This window comes from Limulus polyphemus, unplaced genomic scaffold, assembly GCF_000517525.1.
Source record: "Limulus polyphemus unplaced genomic scaffold, Limulus_polyphemus-2.1.2 Scaffold2093, whole genome shotgun sequence".
Classification (NCBI taxonomy): Eukaryota; Metazoa; Arthropoda; class Merostomata; order Xiphosura; family Limulidae; genus Limulus; species Limulus polyphemus.
Genome location: NW_013667703.1, coordinates 23,081 through 43,469, shown reverse-complemented (window position 1 = coordinate 43,469; position 20,389 = coordinate 23,081). Strand labels below are relative to the sequence as shown.

The 20,389-nt window shown below is 32.5% G+C and overlaps 1 protein-coding gene across 3 annotated transcripts; it reads right to left on the bottom strand.

Moving 5' to 3' along the window:
* Positions 1–2,465: 2,465 nt before the first annotated feature.
* Positions 2,466–19,500, bottom strand: LOC106465916 (protein phosphatase 1 regulatory subunit 3C-B-like). 3 transcript variants are annotated; one of them, XM_022393856.1, is made up of 5 exons: positions 19,422–19,464; positions 18,855–18,955; positions 17,562–17,649; positions 15,688–17,036; positions 2,466–5,565 (listed from the first exon to the last, which is right to left on the bottom strand). In XM_022393856.1, exon 4 carries the CDS (start codon positions 17,026–17,028, stop codon positions 16,150–16,152), a length of 879 nt encoding a protein of 292 aa, XP_022249564.1. In that variant the 5' UTR covers positions 17,029–17,036; positions 17,562–17,649; positions 18,855–18,955; positions 19,422–19,464; the 3' UTR covers positions 2,466–5,565; positions 15,688–16,149. The 3 variants fall into 3 exon arrangements, with proteins under 3 accessions (XP_022249564.1, XP_022249565.1, XP_013781607.1); XM_022393857.1 differs by lacking the exons at positions 17,562–17,649; positions 18,855–18,955 and having other exon boundaries at positions 19,422–19,500; XM_013926153.2 differs by lacking the exons at positions 18,855–18,955; positions 19,422–19,464 and having other exon boundaries at positions 17,562–17,726.
* Positions 19,501–20,389: the final 889 nt, after the last annotated feature.

Below are 20,389 nucleotides of genomic sequence, written 5' to 3'. Positions count from 1 at the left end.
CAATTAAGAATCGTAACAAAAGTAAGCAAACAAGGCTGGAGATACTGTAGACATTATTTATTCAAACTACAAGTCCCTATTTTGACTCCACCAAATGTAATTCTAGGGAACAACGTGGAGCCTAAATAGGGGCTTGTAGTTTGAATAAATAATGTCTACAGTATCTCCAGCCTTGTTTGCTTACTTTTGTTACGATTCTTAATTGTAGGTTTTTAAATTCCAATTTTATCTTGTTTTTTTTTTAAGCTCAACTATGGGAAAGGGATTATTTGATAAGGTAGCTAACTTTATACATTGTAATGATAATAAGCATAGCTAGTTGATATGGTTCATGATGATTTACTATAGCTATTGACTATTTGATAGATTTAGTTCGAGATGTAAAAATGTAAGCTGCAGCTGGAGATTTGTTTCAGAATATAGCGAGCATTTATATTTCTGTGTAACTAAATTTTGTATACATAACGCATATCAATATATGCCTAGACTAAGACATAATCCCCATTAAGCGTATAAAATTTTACCAGAAGAAAAAAAGCCCTTTCAAATAAAACATACACGTCTAAAACATCGCTTTAAATAAACCTTCATGTCTTTTAAAGGAATTATTCTACGAATGTGTGTAATAAAATTTAGTATAATGTGTACTGACTTTTTTACTTCTTCACTTCATACATAATATAGGGGCTCGCTCCCTAAAGACAAATATTGTATAGTGTACAAAGCATTGAATATCTACATGTTATAGTCATCTATTATTGGCTGGTAATTCCTGTTTCACCCTGTACTTAAGCTTTTTAAAAGAACGCCAGATATTTGTAAAAAAGCTATCTTCAAGGGGTGATGATAAAATTGTTTACACTACGATTATGATTTTTTTCAGCTTATGTTTAATATATAAGAAACAAATCAACTATTCAATACCCCTACGACCTTTACAGTACCTTATGTAGTATTCTACAAAAGGTTTGGGTGCAATATACCAAGCCGTTTTTGTTGTAGGTTGGCAAGAGAATAATAATAATAATTACAAACTGGCCGTTATGAGCCGATTTTCTTTTCCTTGTAAGTCTAACATCTCTGTTTTTGTACATTTTTTCGTGTGTACAGCCTTAGAAGTCAATAATAAAGAGTTTAAAGTGTTCTTTGAACCAAATCTTTACTGTTTAAGTGCTTTTTCCCAAACGTTCTATTAGGGTTTTATGCAATTCCTTTCGATCCCTATTACGAACGGCTATCGTGGTTCATATGTCCGACATGTTAGGTTTTTAGTAGGACAACTTCATGTTCTGCTAAGTTCTTTGGCTTCGTTACTGTGTTTCAGTATGGCTAAACTGTTAGTTTATGTATTCTAGTAATTCCATGTTGAATTACGGCCGAGCTGTTTTTGCTACTCCATGTTGTTCTATTCGAAGCTAGTGTAAATATGTTCTGCTATAATTGAGTTGTTAGTTTTCGCTCCTCTATGTTTTACTGTTACCGAGTTGGTAAGAAATCTGCTACGAATCGGTTAGATTATTTTATTTCTAGGAACATCCTTGCTCATTTTTAGCAATATTTATGCAAGTGGTTAACATTGAATAATAAAAGGCAACATTCAGTAGCATTTATAAAGCAAGGCTGTGATCTTCTATTGATAGGTAACGATAACTTGATGGTTTGGAATAGAATTGAAGTCCGCCGACATAATGTTGTTGTTTTTGTCGTTTAAACACAATCTAGACCTGTGAATAGGTTACCCCTCATACCACAAGTTGTCTAATAACACAAGAGTTTACTTTGGTTATACAGTTCCCAATATAGTGGCCAAGATGAAGGTATATGTGGTGTGGTTGAAAAGGGTATAATTTTGGGTCCTTTCATTTACCTGCGTACCAAAATCCGTATTAAATTAGAAATATCTGAGTGAAAATAGTAGTTTACATACGTGAGAAAGACTGCAAATCACTGAATAAAAATAAATGATGAAGCAGTCGGAATACACATGGAAGTATCTCTTCAAATATCGCTACTGATTTTTTAGAATTGATTTTACTGACTATATCCATAGGGAAGTGTTTCATGGTAAGTTTCACAAAGTAAAACTGTCTTTTATTAGCATTGTTCACGGTACTGATTTTTGGCTGCAACTTGAAAAATAAGTTACTTGTATCACACAGAATACTTTCTTCTCTTTAGTCGAATTAACACACACATGTATGTAAGAGGAAGAAGTTGTTTTTTATCCCCAACTATGTTAAAAACTCATGAATTTCTGGGGCTTTGCACCTGCAATATGGTGGAGCCGTTGGGCGGTCCCCAAACTCCTAGCTAGAATGTCTTCATCCCTTCCCAGATAAGTTCTCATGTTCCGTGTTTGCATGCAAGTAGAATCTCTTATGGTGGTCTCAGTGTCCCTTTCAAAGGAAACCACATTTCTAAAATGAAATAACCTACGTCACTTCTCAAAATTTTTATTATTTCCGTTGAATTGTGATATAGGTAATGAAAAGTACATTATCTTCATATAAACACTGAAGTATTAGAGCTTGTGAAATTACACTAAAATATAAAAATTAATAATTACAACAGCACTATACAACATTCTTATTTCAAACAAATAGCTCAAGAAATATTTACACAGCGTAGATTGATTAAAGTAAAAACTTTAAATTTATCATTCGTCATGCATTAGAACTGCAAAAACGCGTCACAATAAAATGCGACCAACCTCTCTCCAAAAAAACCTGCATTTGTAACTACGAAAAAGCTGCTCAGTTAAAAAACAACCAAGAACATCAAAATATGTATTACAAAATAATAAATATGTACAAGGAATGCTATGATTCCCAAACAAACATTATCATTAATATGTGAACTAAAAGAAAATTTGAAAATATCGAACAAGAAAATAATATGCAAGTTCAATTATCATTTTAACATTCAAAGTAACAATGTATATAATACCCTTAACTATGAAAACGAAATAAAAATTGTAGGCAAAAAAAAAAGCAAAAGATTTTCCACATCACACTGACGTACATATAGGAACTGTTGTAAAAATATATATTTCTTGGGTATCGTCGACATAATATTTGTGTGGCTATAAATTATTCGCAATATTAAAAAAAAAGTACGACAAACCAGTTTATTTTTTATATTCCGATAGTATTGGATTTAAGAATAAAGTTCAATACCTCATGTTGTTTTTGTTTTACACATCTCATTCTTCAAACATGTTTTCCTTTTATTCAAAGTAAGATGCAAAGATTGATTAAGTCTTACCGACCACACCCATAATATTACATTATTTACGGTTAGCAAAAAAACTAACAAGCTTCTGCCCACAAACACAACTAGGGATTCATTGGAATCCCCCCTTTACTGTGTACATAGTAATAAACTTCTGCCCACAAACACAACTAGGGATTCACTGGAATCCCCCTTTTACTGTGTACATAGTGATAAACTTCTGCCCACAAACACAACTAGGGATTCATTGGAATCCCCCTTTTACTGTGTACATAGTAATAAACTTCTGCCCACAAACACAACTAGGGATTCATTGGAATCTCCCTTTTACTGTGTACATAGTGATAAACTTCTGCCCACAAACACAACTAGGGATTCATTGGAATCCCCCCTTTACTGTGTACATAGCAAAGAAAAGAAACTGCGAATGGTGTAGGATTGTTTAACTTTAGTCGTCTTTACCATTTGAAATGAAACTTTCAGACCGTTTGTAACAAATCCATCTTTCAGGTCGTAGTTCTTGACTGATTGTAATGAAGACCAAATCCAGTGCTTATACTATAAAATTACACCCAGATAAACTGCGGGTATAAAATCCCACTCGGATATTTTGTGTTGGTGTTTTTATGTAAATATCCAAGACATTTTGAGGTTTCAATATAAATGATTAATTAATACCAGATTAAAGATGGGAATTATATTACTAAAAAACTACAACTTTGTTTGTTGTTAGACAATAGGAGGAACAGAATAGCATTTGTGCTTCAAAATTATTCAATAGATGTTTACCTACGTGTGACAAACAGCCGAAAGTTTTCCAGAAAACGTATAGAAGTGTGAAAATGGGTACACCAACCTTCATATGAAATAATCCTGTTGAAAGATTTCCTTGTTATAATAGAATACTATTGCCAAAAAGGCACGCTGTGTTTGGAGAAAAATTAAGTTATAAAATTCATAACTAAAGATTTGAACGTGTTAGCTAAAATTCACAACACCGTGCGTGTTAACTAAATTAGCGAAACAAACATTTTTGGAATAAAATGTTATAGATTATGAAAATAGTTTCAGCACTTTCATATGTCCTCTTTTGTCCAGAAGAATATATTGGACTGAAGAGGGCACATTTAAGTGTCAAAACTAATTTTTGTACTAATATTCTGTTCCAAAATTGTAGTTTATTTCTTTTTGTTAATAAGAACAGGTTGTTTTAACATTACTGTTAAGATATTTAATTTAGGTACAAGTCTGTCAAGTGCATTCTGCAGCTGATGTTAGTGTTTGCAAAACATAGCATAACACGACTAGGCTTTGTTTTTTTAATACTAGCATAACATTCCACATGCTCGACTTGACATTTTAATTTGACTTGGATTTCAGTACATAAAGTAGCGTTCTTTAAACTGAGAAAAAAAAATCTGGTTAAAAACTAGCAAATTATTAACTAAAAGAAAACTTATAAAACTAACTTCTAATAAGATGAAATTAACTAAGTCAAATTAGAAGTATATAAAACAAGTAAAACTATTAGAGTTCAGCAAGATTCGTTTAAAATTCATAGACATGTTCAGGTAAAATATAAAAAAGCACTTGTTGTAGATTAAAGGAAGACTTGCACTGCAAAGATTAGAAATGTTTAATGGATCGATTGTTTTCACCTATAAAAACCTATTTCACCTATTTTCTTGTAAAGAATTTCTTCTAGACATATATAGTTAACTCTAAATATAGCTTAACTGTTATCGAAGGGGGGTTAAGAAAAACTATCAGTATCTTCCTTCAAAAACTTTTTCGTTCTTTTAAGTACAATTAACGAGTTCTTACAACGTTATCCAAAATAATTTTCCCAATAATTGGTAGCAAGAAAATATTTAAAAAAACAACAACAAATAAACTTATATCATTTTCTTTCCTTTTGTAAGTAGTTGAAGCGTTTTCACAGCCAACTGCTTTAGAAAAGATGCTATATCATATAATTATTTTTATAACGCTATTTCTTACTTTTCAAACACGTATTTTTACAATTAACTTATCAAGGAGACGAAGTACGATCAAAATGTTTTTCCTTCGTACTGTTCTTTGTCCTTTCACGTGCAGTTCAAAAGTTCAGTTGATTTCAAGAAGATGAACTATTAATCATCAGAGCTGTCTTCTCTAGATACTAATTTCTAGCCGTCTATCTACTGTTGGAAACCTCTCTCACATGACCGTTATCAAAGAGAAAATGAAGAATCATCAACAAACCGATAACACTGAATTATTTCAAGTGGAACAGAAGAATTCTAAGAATCAATTGTGGAGCGGAGATCACCGCTACGTAGCTTTCTCTAAGACCTGCAAAAATAAATAATCCTTCAAAATCTGTTGCAAGAGATAAAATAACAAAAACTATGTAATTTCATATTCATTCTACTCTCACAAGTTTCGTGTACTTACATCTTTCAAATTCACATTTCATAAAAAGAATATCACATGCCCTAATTTTTAATTTGTTAAATACAAATTTTAATCTGTAACTCTCTTTAGGCAGTTTGATGCTATTATTCACTGACATACAGCGGAATGTCTATCCATACCAGTGATAAAGAAGGAACCTTCGTTCCCAATCAGATTTTACAGTGTAACTCTCCTCACGATACTACTGCTTTGTAAAAACCATCCCACTGCTTATATACCTACAGCTTCTTAAAGACTGTGATTTTAAAGTATTGATCCAATTACCCTCCAAGGTAGTCGATGCCCTTAACGTTCACGAATAATGAACATTTACATAGATAAAATATATCAATACCATTGGTGGAGGATTTAAACTAGCATAACCATCAGCATCATTCCGATATAATTTAGAAAATTTTACTTATTTTTCTGATAAATTTTCAAATGACGGAATATGATCATCCGAATTGCTATAAAATTTTCTCAAGTCTTGGTAAATTTGTTTAATAAATTACCCCAGAAAACAACCATGACTACCACTAAACCTGATATTGGGCGAAAGGCTCGTTGGTGCTGGATATGATAAATGCAGTGTGGTTAACATATTATGGTCTCCTTTGTTTTCACACTCATGAGTTTTTAGAATTGAATCCGTTTCGCAAAAAATATTGAAAACTACAAGTATTATATCAAATGATATTTTAAACAGTAACAGAAACCTATTTTTCTAAACTCAATTATTAATATTTACTTTAACGTTTAAATGGAAATATCTTCATTGATCTGGACTTTCATACCTTCATTACAACGAATTATCACTGAACAATTATGTATTTTTCTTCCAATTTCTTACCCTAATAAAACAACTTTACAAATCGCAAGATTATAAATATATATATATATATATATATTATTAATGGAATCGGCATAGGCATACTTTCACCGCTCAAGCTTCCGTGTTCGTTATGAATGCCTTACTATAATCAGCATTAAATTGAAATATTAGTACTAAACCGAATAATTCAGTCGTTTATACTCCGCAAATCTCCGATCGCTACCTTGCAAATCGATCGTAGTGTGATAGAGGGCGCTGAATTAAAGTCATATTAGTATGTATGGTAATAAAATCGGTTAGGACTACCTCAGCAAAAAAGGAAAAATATTAAACGCAAACCAATATTTATTGTAATACTTTTATTAACCACTCTGTTAAAAGAATTACTAATCTAATGCATAATACGAAGTAAGGAAATATTTAAACCATTACAAAATTGTTATAAGCAATAAAACAGCGACAATGCCTGAAACAAAATACGGTAAAATTTTTAAATCATATTGAAGCAAACAATAATGTATAAAAAATATTTGGTATTCCTCCTTTTTTATTTCATATAGATGGACAAATATTAGGAAGTAAAACATTTTTACTATAAGTAACGTTTTCATTCATAATTAAAAAGAACATCAGATTATTCGAAGTACGTTTCAAATTTTACAATCAATTCTGTTAAGTAGATCTTTATATTATGACAGTTTTGCAATGAAGCACTTTCATTTCATTAATAAAACAAGAACTTTTACAAGATTTACAACATTAATTACAAGATTTATAGAGAACCGTCCTTACTGCAGCAAAATCAAAACCAGAGCTAGATTGGCTCTTATAATGCATCATCCACAGTTTAGTGTGCAGTGGGGGTGTGTATAATATCGTGGGGATTCGAACCCGGTTCACCAGCTCCAATATACAGATCTCTAACACAGAGGAAACTACCTGCAGTAAAACACCGACTTTGATAATAAAATGATCCTGAGATTTAAAGCATCCTTTTACTAAAAAATCAGGTCTCACAATTTAAGTACAACACCTTTAATGATTAAACATTACTTAGTAGATTTGCTTACCCTTATTACAATAAGGTTTGTTTGTCAAAGTTCAAAAAATTTAACAAGTGCAAGCTATGTTTATGAAACGCCAATGCCTCCAATAATTTTATACTATATTTTCAGATATACACTCACAAGATTGGGAAGTATTTACTGTATGCCAGTGACTCTTTAACCCTAACATTCGAAAGTTGACAATGTGTAGGACTTTCTAATACTGCTTAGTCAATATCCATTCATCCTATAATGAAATATGTCTACAAGGTTGGGCAAGATATTTTATTTACCCTTAACCAAGAATTTTAAAAGTTAACCAATCTAAAACTTTATGTAGTATCTGTTGCATAAGTCTGATCAAAATCCATTAATCTAACCTTGAGATATCCTGCCCATAAGATCGTGGCAGGGCTAAACCAAAATCCCTTATCTGCTTCACAGTGAGGGCATGAAAAAAGTTAAGTATAAATAATAACCAACAGTTTTTAAGGTGACACGTATACTTAGTCGGAAGATACTCGTAATGATTTGAGAATCATTCATATATGAAAACACCTCAACGAACACGTGGGAAGTTTATCACCTCTTCTTATTGGAATTTCAAAAACCAGCTGTACCATAAGAAAGCTTAGATGTTATTCTTTCAAATTATCTTTTAAATATTCTATAAGACATCTTGGAGGGTGACAGGTGTCTGTTTGCACCACAATAATGAAGCCTTTTCATTTCTAGAGTTAAAATCTGTTTTTTCCCAACGAAACAGCTCCCCTAGTCCTGATAGAGTTATTTCACGCATGCTCACCTTTATGATAATAATAGCTGGATAATAAGGACTTACCCCTCGATTTGCTAACGTACCTTTTTAGTAACAGTGATAGACTAGAGGGAAGGGTCATCACCACCCACCGCCAACTCTTGGGCTACTCTTTTATCAATGAATAGTGGATCGACGGTCACATTATAACATCCCCATGGCTGAAAGGGTGAGTATGTTTGGTGATGGACATTCAATCCTGCGACTAGCAGATTGCAAAACGAGCATCTAACCACAAAATCATAGCAGGTCATTAAGTTAGGAGCTCAGGGTCTCCATATCGAAGGTAACGTGATACGCGTGTCCAAGAAATTACAGTCCACATGATCATTCCCAAATCCATTCAAAGTATTGTATTGAACGAATATGAAACCCTTGGATGTGTTATTGAGAAACATCACCCTGGTTACCAAATACTTAGCATGTTTCAGTTCAGCCAAATTTTGAAACGGGTTATAAAATTAAACCACATCCATCAATCATGATTTTAATGAGATTTGACTACAGACGAATGCATGAAAAACTGTGTAGAGGGAACTCTGCACTGCTGCAAAATGTCATGGGTGAGCTACAGCCCAAAGGTTGCTCATCACAACGACAGATTCAAGATGTCGGCCTTTACTTTGCTATGAGTGTCGAAACTAAATCTAAGAGCAATAAGGCGATAAATCCCACTGCTCGCAGTTTGCTTTGAATAAATAGGTTATCGATCTGAATGTAAACTAAAGAACTTTTTGATTGTCCTAATTGTGAACAGAGATGTAGAAGTACTATATAGGCTTAGTATAGCTGGTTTGAGCTTTGTTCTCTGGTAACTAGCATCGTAGACAACTTTACACTGCCTGCATTGTTAGAATTCTGCATAATAATGCAACATTTTAATTCTGTCTTGGAAACTTGGTGCCCTGGGATGTTACTTAACGCCACCAAGAGCAGACTCTAAAATCCAAATATACTTAGAACTGCATTACAAGATAGTGACGACCTATTCAACTAAATAGGTACCAATATTTGGTGGAGGTAGATACAATTCAGAACACGAATAACACCATAAGTGGGCTTATTCCCTATTAAAATATGGTGAAGCACGTCTTACTCCTCCTCAAATCTAATAGTTCCAGTAAGGTATTTTAAAATCAATATATGCATTAAAGGTAGTGAACATTATCCATTCCCTAAATGACAAGCTCTCTTCGCCAACAGTGCAGAGTAAACTTTCATTTGCTATGTATTGCCTGAAATACCTAAAATATGTGTAATGTGATTGTTGCCCATCATTGGTGTCCGCAGGATGTGGCAAGGAGGTATTTACCCCCCCCCCCCCTCACAGAATTTCAGAAGAAAATTTATTTGAGGAATTTATCTTATAAATGCATTAGAAAATACTACTATTTAAATATGAATGACGAAAGTAGGTATACACAAATAACCCGTAATCAGCCAGAGCATCGCATTCAAACTTCAAGGCAATGGCCTGAGCTCCGAGATGGCTTGCCCTCACATAGAATATATTCTGCGGATGTCCATGATTGTAGAGTAAATTACCATAAAGTCAATGTTTAAAGTTTGGCTTTATGTAAACGTGATTCAACATGTTATAATCACCAAGACAGAAATATAGTAATGTTTTGTGCGTCATTAGGCTTGGTTAAGCTAATGAGTCACATTAGACACCAGCCAAAAGTAAACAAACCACAAGGCTGGCAATTTCCCTGATGAAGAAGAAAAATATAATTAACTAAAGGTCAGAATTGCTTCTTACTGTTTACTACTGGTTGTTGTGATATGTGAATACTAACACTAGAAGTAAAAATACACTGTTATATGCTATTAAGATTAGGAACTTTTACTTTTTTTGTGTTATCAACAGTCTGACAGGGTTACTACATTATGACTTTTTACGATATTTATGTGGTCTGGTATATGTTCATTTCGTAAACAACCATTGCAGCAGTAAAACAGATACAAGTAACACACAACACAGAGACTTCACAGACAAAGCATTTTCAATAACCCTAAATGCAAAAAAAAAAAAAAAATTAAAAAAGCCCGATACTTAATGCGGCGTGTAAATATTATAAAAATGGATATTAGAAAAGATAACTTAACCTTATGTGTGAAGGCTATATGACAAACTAGTTAGCCTATTAATCATCACTAAGGAATAGGTGTTTATAGGCTCCAAGGTTAACACTAAAACTGCTAATCAGTACCTGATTAACGCATAGGCCACCTAGGCCCTAGCCTAGGATCACGCAAGTCACCCAAGTAGAAAAATTAAAGCTCGTAAAACAAGCAATATTGAAGCAAGAGTGAATTATCATTATTTTTATTCCCAAATATTACCTGGGCGTAGGGTCCCGGTAAACCTTAATCCGGCCCTGCTGCTAACCTTTAGGTTTTCATAAAGATGTCCAAGTATCCAAGACATTTCAAGATACCAATAAGTTACCTTTTAAAGTAACAACTCTGGTGTTAAAACACCCAAGTTAAAATCTGTATCCTGTGCTAGAAGAAAAAAGTTAACTGAAACAGCTAATTTCTTCAGACTTTAAATGCTTTTAAGAATACGAGATTCCCGAATAAAATTGTGAATAAACCCTGAAAGTTTTTAAGATACTTTAATCAAACAGTTTATGAGTAATGCTAGCCACAATATTTAATAATATTATTTACACTAAACCAAATTATGTCCCTTATACAAAAAATTTATATTGTTACGTCTCTGTGTTCGGTTGTTAATTTTCCGTATAATTTATTTCCGATGAAACTTCAGTGATACAAGTCTTTCCTTAAATAAAACTAGTTTATTCTTTCTCAATTCAACTTTGCAATACACTTAATTTCCACAGCAACTTTAAATTAAACACACGCTATAATTCACAACGAACGACTCACGCGCTTTATTTACGTCACTACAGCGTTTGACTCAATTGTTCGTCTCTATATCTGCCTTTCTGCAATTTAATTTCGATTAATTGTGTGGGTGGCGCACTTATATACAAGAATAGAGGGCGCGTAGCAAATACTGGATTATTCGTGATGTTCCTCGATCTTTCTAGAACTCATTACGTGTTACCAGCGTCACGTGACTTCCGCTGTCTTAACAATATTTACAAGGTAACTAAATACAATATACGGTTCAGAAAATGTGAATTTTTACCTTTATGTTATCATTTGAGAAAGACAATGCAAAAAGTTTTTTTCACACACATATGAACTGGTTCTTCAATTTTCAATCTTTAAAGTAAAGTAGAAACAGAAGTATTTTGAAAAAGTAACGAAGTATTTGATAAAATACCAATATGACCATCCACTGACAGCAAATTCAAATTGAATACCAAAATTCTACAATCCTCCACCTCACTCCCATAAACTTTATGAAATATTTTTTTTTCTCATTACAAAACTTAATAAACATTTCTAGAATTTTTACCACGGACGCAAGCTTTATCTAAGTAAAACCTAACCCGAATAATCTAGTCGTTATATTCCTCCAATCTTTGATCACTTCGTAAAAACCTTACTTCGGAGAAATTGCAAAACGGAAACAACCTAGAAAGCTGCATGATTTGACCGAATGACGCTCAAGGTCACACGTGCTGCTGTTCAGTTACATCTACACGAGCCGTTTATTTACACATGCATGCACCCATTGGTGTAACTATGGCCAGTCTAAACAAATATTCCTTTATCATTTTTTTTTCCTTAAACATACGGGTCGGTCGGTAAATATATTGATGTTGAATAATTTCCGTTGTTTCACGTACCTGTATATTTAAATTTTTAGACTAACATTTACATATTTCATAGGTACACCTATTAATGTCTAAATAAATGGCCTATTTAGTTCAGTGATATAAACCTAGTTAAACTTCGTAAACTATAAAAAATTGAATAACTACTTAAATATCGCTAAATAATATTGTAATCTTTATTAAAGGTGATGACGGAACATCACTGCCGTCAGTTTTCAGGTTGCTTGTGATTCACAAATGTGTCATCTTTTCTTAAAACTATGTTTCTGGAAAATGGTCAGACGTTTTTGTTTTTGTCACAATGGTATTTAGTAATTGCACATTAACGCTGTGAGCTTTTGACCTATCGTCTATGTCCCAGTCATCAATGATCAACCAAAGACTTTTTTTTTGTAAAAGGGGGGGGGGGGGTATAAAATGAAATGACACTTCATATTATGTAACAGACTGACAAGAACGAGGTGGAAATATACAGGGTGGCCCAAAATTATATTTTCTATTTTAAAATTTAATAGTTAAATAACTAAGTAAATACAGTTGTGCAGTTTTCAACTTCTTGTAGTCCAACTCAAACAGTTTTTATTGGCATGCCAGTAGACTTCTACGTGTGCACCACACGTCTAACCGATATTTGATTTCAGTCCACCTTCACTGCAACTTGTCCACAGTTACAATGGCGATGGTGTCCGTATCCTGATCTTTAGCTCCGTGATATTTACTATATGTTTGCGATATACTGTTTACCCTACACATATCCCATACTTCTTTCCTCCACTGGCGTCTCTAATTACACTGTACTACAGTCACTGACTTGGTCTCTGCAAGCCAAACAACGCATTGAGTCTTGTATTGCACGGTTGCCATTTTAAGGCGAAACTACTCACTGGAGTGAAAAAAATGACAATTAAAACTGTTTGAGTTGGACTACAAGATATTGAAAACTGCGTGTATTGTATTTCCACAGTTATTTATTAAAATTTAAAATAGGAAAAATTTTGTACCACCCTGTATTCCAGGTACGTGAATTTAAACTGGAATTTAACTATACAAGCACTTTCCATGTGTTTCACACAACATTTAGAATCTTGCATTTTTAATTATACAAATCAAAAAGGCACAAATGACTTATTACAATTTCAAATATTTTCTGATTTATAGAAACTTCCGTTTAGCGTAGAATGTCAGTCATGTTGCGTTCATATATTCAGCAAAGTGTACATAGATTGCAGTCTCAACACAGATCTAATTTTGAAATTGACACCGATAAGAATTTATAGAAAGTCTGGGTTGTTTTTCTGTAACGGCAAATAAAAATAAACATTTGCTAAAAATCGGGTCGGCAATACCAATAACTTTTTTTTGGGTGGCCTAAGATCCACGATAAGAAATGTGTCGTAAATCTAAAGCTGCAAAAGGTTTAAAATATATACTTAATACTACATATTTTTGCATCTAAGTTAAACCGAAATCTAAAATGTAAGAAAATCTGATATTCAAAAATTAGGGAAACTTACACTTATGGCTAATAATTATTTAGTGCGAAAACCTTTATATATGAACATGTGCAATCTATTGTCAGTAGGCACAGAACCAGCCTCTTTCCAATGAGCAGGATGAGTTTATATGGTGGGCAGGACAAAAACTGAGGAGCCTGCACTCTACCCTTCTCACACATATTGCAGTATTTGTAAGAAGTGAAACAGCTTTAACGGTAAGCATTATTCATTGAGTGCGGGAGCTATGGGGGGGGGGGGGCAAAGCACATTTTGGGGTAGCTTCAGTCCAAGCAAGCTTCTCCCTCTTACTGCTACTCATATTTGTCAACAAGTCAGAAGTAACTGGACAAAAAATTTCGATTTTACATAAAATATTTGTATCACTAACTATAAAAGGCTTATTCCCTTTGTCACTGTCGAGAACGCTTTCACGCTCGTTTTCTGGCAACGCTCAGCAACAAAACTAGCAGTTGATTGTTCTTAGGCCAACCACGGTGTTTATGTGGATTGCTCAATATTCATGTTAATTTGTTAGAAAAGTTTTTTTTTTCTTTCTTTATTTTTCATAACTTCTGTGATATAACATCAAAATAGTTTAATTCAGAAGTTTTATGACATTGAGTTATAAAATAAAATTTACAAGTAGTGTTTCAGGTAAGCCTTACGTTACGTTTAATGTATTAGGTCTAGTGCTTAAATTAGACTAAAAATAGGCCTACTATTACTAACGTTATAGTCAGTGTGATAAATAAATATTAATAATTATTTTGGTATTTTAACATATTATCTGCTTGGCCTTAAAACAAAGAAAATGAAACGTTTATTACTTCCTTCCAAGTATATTTTATCCTTTGTAGTCGAAAGAGTTGAACATTTTTGTCGGAATATCCTCACTATGTTTTCTACTTCCTGACCTAGAATACGGTGAAAAGGCTAAGTGCTATTTAAGTCTCTTTCAGAGTACACACGTACTTTTGTTCAAGATGACATTTTTCTGCGTAGTTTTTTTCTAAAACTGTGGTGATTAAAGAATTACTTCGAGACTGATGAAATGATTGAAGAGTAGGTACATTTTGGAGGTATAGACAAATACGTTTTAGTTAAATTCTACAATTTTCATTTATCATTCAACAATGATTTCCCGTCATTTTTGACGGGCTTTTATACTAGTTTGAAATATATTTGACGTCATATATAATTTAGTATGCCTTCCATAAAACGTGATAACCACTGCTGGAATAATGGTGAAAAACCAAATAATTTATTGTATATATTTTTTTCTTTTTATGTTGACGAACATTTTGAAAGGAAGGCGAAACTGAGAGAAGCCCCCTCAGTTTCTAACTGATTCTCGTTCTTTGAATAAGTAACTAAAAATTAAACAAATGGATATAAGAAATAAATGTATCTAACTTCGTTAAAAAACTCCAGCCACTAACCCTTACAAACTGGCTGATATTTCATTAGGTACGTTAGAGCTATGGTCATCTAAGTGTGATGAACTTAACCAGAATATTACTCTAATTTCTTAGGCATTGGAAATAAAAGCAAACTTGGTAAGAGCAGTTACCGCGAAATGGAAATTACAGTACAACATATTTGGAAAACCTGAGAAATATGCGTTTATATAGTATTATAGCATCTTTTCAATAAAAGTACTTCTTTAGCTATAATAGAAAAATTAATACCATTTATTCTTTCTTTTCTTCCGCTTAAAAAATAAAAACATAATAATTTAAATGTGTTTCAGAGGTTAACATAAAACATATTGCCAGTCTCTTGTGGGGATTGGCAGCTTTGTTTTCCATAACTACTGGAAGAGAAATAGTGAATTAGGTGAAAAAATAATACTTAAAAAAAGATAATACTAATAATATTTAATGGGACTTGGGCTCCACTTTAACAAACTGGTGATAAATGGGATCCCGATACCTCTTGATTAATATCTCAGAAATTTGTTTTGTTCTGAAGTACATAAAAGAATAATACTTTAAATTACATCAACCATCGTTGTCAACTTTATAAACACAGTTAAACTTGAACACATCAAAATTCGAATCATACTTACAGTAGAGCAAAGTTCCTGTAATCCTTTAAGTAAATCAACGGAAATGCTTGGCTGGAAATTCTTAATTAATAAATCGCATTAAGTTACAGCTATGCATATTTCTAGCTGTTTTCGATGGCTTAATGCAGTACAGCATTAATGTGTATCCACATATTCAGATTTGGTTAGTTAACAAATCTGGAAGTACTTGGTACGGATAATTCCGTGAGATTCTCATAACATGTATTCAACTGAAACTTTTCAGAAGCATGTGGGAACAAATATATACCTTAAGAATATTTTATAATTTGTTCAGTACTTGAAATGCGAACTAACTCGTAAATGTAAAAAGCAGAAAATAAAGTTCAGGAAAAACGTCAGAGCGTTCATTGGTGTTATATGTTTTATTACATATGCAAAACCTGCACATTTCCTTCGAATGTTTTCATACAAATTGTACACAATGTCGTTCTGGTCTTCTCTTCACCAGTATGGCCCTTGAGATACTAAGTGATTCCAGCTAGCGAAATTAGCCCAAGAATCAAACTCGGCTTTGAAAGCGTCAACGAATCTTCGCATATCAAGCAATTCCCCAGTTTCCTTATTTTTCCTAATCAGTTTGTAATTAGAACCACCGTTATTGTCCCAGAATGCAGAATTATGACTTTTGAAACACACACAAAATTCTATCACTTCGAAGTTAACTGCTGACGACGGAATAGTAAGCAAGAACGAAAATGTATCATATAATAATGAACACTCCATTCCATTAGGAACAAATGTTGCTGGTAAGTCTAAGTAATTCAGCCAGCGATCAAAAGTCACCCGAACGAACACTTCTTTCTCAAAAGACAGGTTTTTTACTTTAATAGTACCAGTAAGTTGATCATCATCTTTAACAATCACATTTTCCAAGGACAGGCAGTTGCGTTCCAGCTTATTTCTGAATTCCATATAATCGGAAGCTGGTTGGGAGAAAGTTGCTTCCCATGTACTATCCCCTGTAAGTTGTGGTTTCACCCCCAGAGTTATGTGCTCTATAAAATCATCAGTCCAATTAGGTGGGCAATCTGATGGTTCTGTCATGAATCGAACGTGCGTTAACTCTAATCCCTTATCATCAGCAAACCACACGCGTTTCTTGCCCCTGATAGTGGTTTTAGATTCCATTGTGATTCCATCATCTCGTATAGGGGAGCATGAATGAGTTGGACACATTGTGGAAGAGTTTCGATACGAATACAAATCTTTAACAGGAGGTAGCATGTGATGGTTACGGAACGAAGGTTTAGTGTTGAAACCATGAAAAACATTATGGTTGAAGAGTGGGGGGCTAGCAGATAAATATATATCGAGGTCCATTGGTCTACCTGAAAGATGTACAGTTCTAAAGTCAACAAAATTATCTGTCCTTCTGGAATTCTAAATAATAATAATAATACAAGTTCCTATACATACAGAGAGGTATTCAGTGCAATTGTAATAGCACAGTATTGTTAGAATTTCTTATATTGGTTAAAATAAAATAAAAAATCAACTAAATAATTTATTTATAATAAAAAGTTCATAAACAAGTAATTGGTTCATTTTTGCACACTCAGTTTAAAAGAATTGACAATACAAAATTCCAGAGATTCTTTAAATGCTCAGAATACATTAAAAAAGTGCATTACATATATATATATATATATACTTATTATCAAATACAAACATTCTAACCAGTACAGCTCATTTATTATATCACAAAATAATCCAGTGCTTTTGCGAATGTTAAACATATTTTCAACAGGGCATTTATCAGATTGAGTGAGTTTATAATATTTATAACACATTCATTTACGAACGAAATCACATGGATTCAATACAATCAAGTGCGTGAACTATATAATACTTGCCTTTCAAGCAGAAAATATGTTAAAATTCCGATAACAGTAGCTTGTTAATCTGTGCATGCAGCCAACTTTTATCCAACGTGCTATGGACCTAGAGAAGAAATATAACTAATACAACTATTCCATTCCTTCCCTTCCACAACAGTTTTCTTGTGTAATCCATCTACCGGCTTATCGCTCCTTAAAGTAACTCTTTCTCACGTGCTTAGAAACTGAGAACCAATAGCGTTTCGCTTATGTGTGATACCTTGTCACAAGCGTACAAACTTGACTCTCAGCCAACCAAAGCCACACAAACTTTAGTTGAAATAAGCCTTTCAATGACTTGAGTTTACCCTGGTCGTATAACCAAAATCTCTGTGGGTGATGTTAAAAAAATAACCTGACTGTGTAATTGATGTTAATAAAATGTATTTAAAAGTAACTAAAATACTCGCAGCCAGATTTCTAGTAATATTTTCCATGTTGTTAATCAGCCAACGAGTAATTAATGCTCTTGAATATCGTCTCAAAAGTTGCAAAATAAACTGAACTGTAATTTTGGTAATTGTAATACAATAAAACTTGTGAATAAATATCCCTTTAAGGCGTGATTTTTTTCTAATAAAATGGACACAAAAGTCTTGGTAATATTATTGTAAGTTGTGAAAATAACTAATATACGATACTTTTTCACTCATACAAGTCCTGTAATATTTTATAACTGTCCAATGGTGATAAAAGAGCTCTGGTCCGCACATAAATTAAACTAGCTGTGACTCAATAAATCAGCTATATATTTACATTAACAGTAAAAAAAAAAATCATCAGATGTATCATTATATCCAATGTGACTGATTTTTTAATAAAGTGTGTTAAATAAAAAGTAATATGAATATTATAAGTATGCTCACACACGGTTGTACCCACAATGACCAAAGAGAGATATTATTTTTTATTATAAATTCACTCTTATTATTCACCGTCAGTATTTCAAGTAATAGTATACTTAACCAAATTTTAAGTTTACTAGAAATCAATTATTTTTATTTTCTCCTCTTTAGAAAGAGGCTAACAACGTTGCATTAGTGTTACATTTAAAGAACATTTAGTGAGCACATAATCTTTGAACGATCTTTTAGAAACTGAGCACTCAAATTTCAATAAATATTCCAAGATAAAAGAAAATAGTATCTTGTATTTCGCCAGTTCAAGCTATTAATCTTACACTATATTAAGTGAGTTTTCCCTTCTGACCCCAACCCCCACAACAGATTGTTAACGACAACACAAACATTCTGTATGAAGTTATCTTACCACTTTGTATTTTTAAACGTCACATTTCAGCAGAAGTTACGATTGGTTACCTTCTTGGAAGACGGGCACGTTTGAAAAGCCACACCAAATTCTACAGGCAACTAACATGTAAAACGAAGAGTAAAATAGTTTTATAGTTACACTATTGTGGATTTCTGCGAGTAATGTATATTTCTGAAACATCATGACTGAGACAAAAATATGAAATACACAGATATTTATAAATGAAAGTTGATGCATTTCATTTTACCTGGAATAGTATGCGTTAAATCAATTTAATTTGTTACAGGTCTCTTTTCACAGCAGAAATTTTTAGATAAAGCTAATATGCTAACTTCTTATCATTACTAGCAGTTACTTGTTCAAGTTCCTGCTTTTGTACTTGACACTGACAGTAACTTCAAGTGAGATTTTTGTGCATATTATTAAATTTTCAATAGCCTAATTTTTGTGCATGTAATATTTACTAGATTAACAGATTAATACAGTATTATCTTAACCTATAACAATGCATAAAATACAACCCAATCATACTTGCAATCTTAAAAAATCAATAATCAAACTTACCTATAATTTACAAACCTACATATTCAGTTGAGTACTATCCAACCCACGAATGTGATTATAACTACATGAACCATGATGCGCTATCATTTGAAAAAAATAAATGTTTTAATTGGTACTGCCATCTACCGGAGTATATTTTTATTAATGTGTATTGTAATTTAAATATACCAACTAGGACAATATAAATTATATAAACAATTCGAAAATAATAATATAAAAAAGTTGACTCCATCTGTATTTATTTTCATTTTTACTTCTTTAGGGGCATAGTTCTGCACAACTTTATCTTTCCCAAATTTATTTCTAAACCGAATAGTTTAAATTAAAACCAAACTAACAATATAGATACAATATTCTACTTTATAAATTGATTGGAAATAAAAAATAAATATTAAATTATCCAATTTAAATAAAAATATAAAATAGAAGATATAGTTAACAAAAGCAATATAAAAGCCTTCAATCAATAAATTACAATAAAAGAAATTACCCCAAAATAGGCAAAATGGATTAATTACACCGAAATTTCTCATTGAAATATTTTTCGTAACAAAATCGTAATTGTTAGTAGTTATAATTCCAAAAAGGGATAACATAAAATATTAAAATAGTGGTTCTTTGAATTCACCAAAAGTAATCAAAATACAATTAAACAAATACAAAGAATATTCAAGAGAACTATTACCAGGACATCTTATAATTTGTGTTGAAAATTAAGGCGGGACGCAAAATAATCATACAAATGTAATAAAATGTTTCTTTAAAAAGAATGAAAAGCACAAACAAGTAGGTGTAAAATTGTTTGTTTACTCCGATTGATGTTATGGCCCAAATACCTTCTTCCAGATAACAAGGCCGTTGTGAATAACTGTCTTACTATCTATACTGATTCTAGGTCTGAAAGTTTCGAAGAGACAGAAATTTCTGCACAAACAGGGAAAATTCAATTATAAATACTAGGCTTTGAC

Bases quoted from the DNA above. Each gene is read 5' to 3' on its own strand.
- LOC106465916 (XM_022393857.1), bottom strand. From the start codon at position 17,028: ATGGACCTCGATATATATTTATCTGCTAGCCCCCCACTCTTCAACCAT.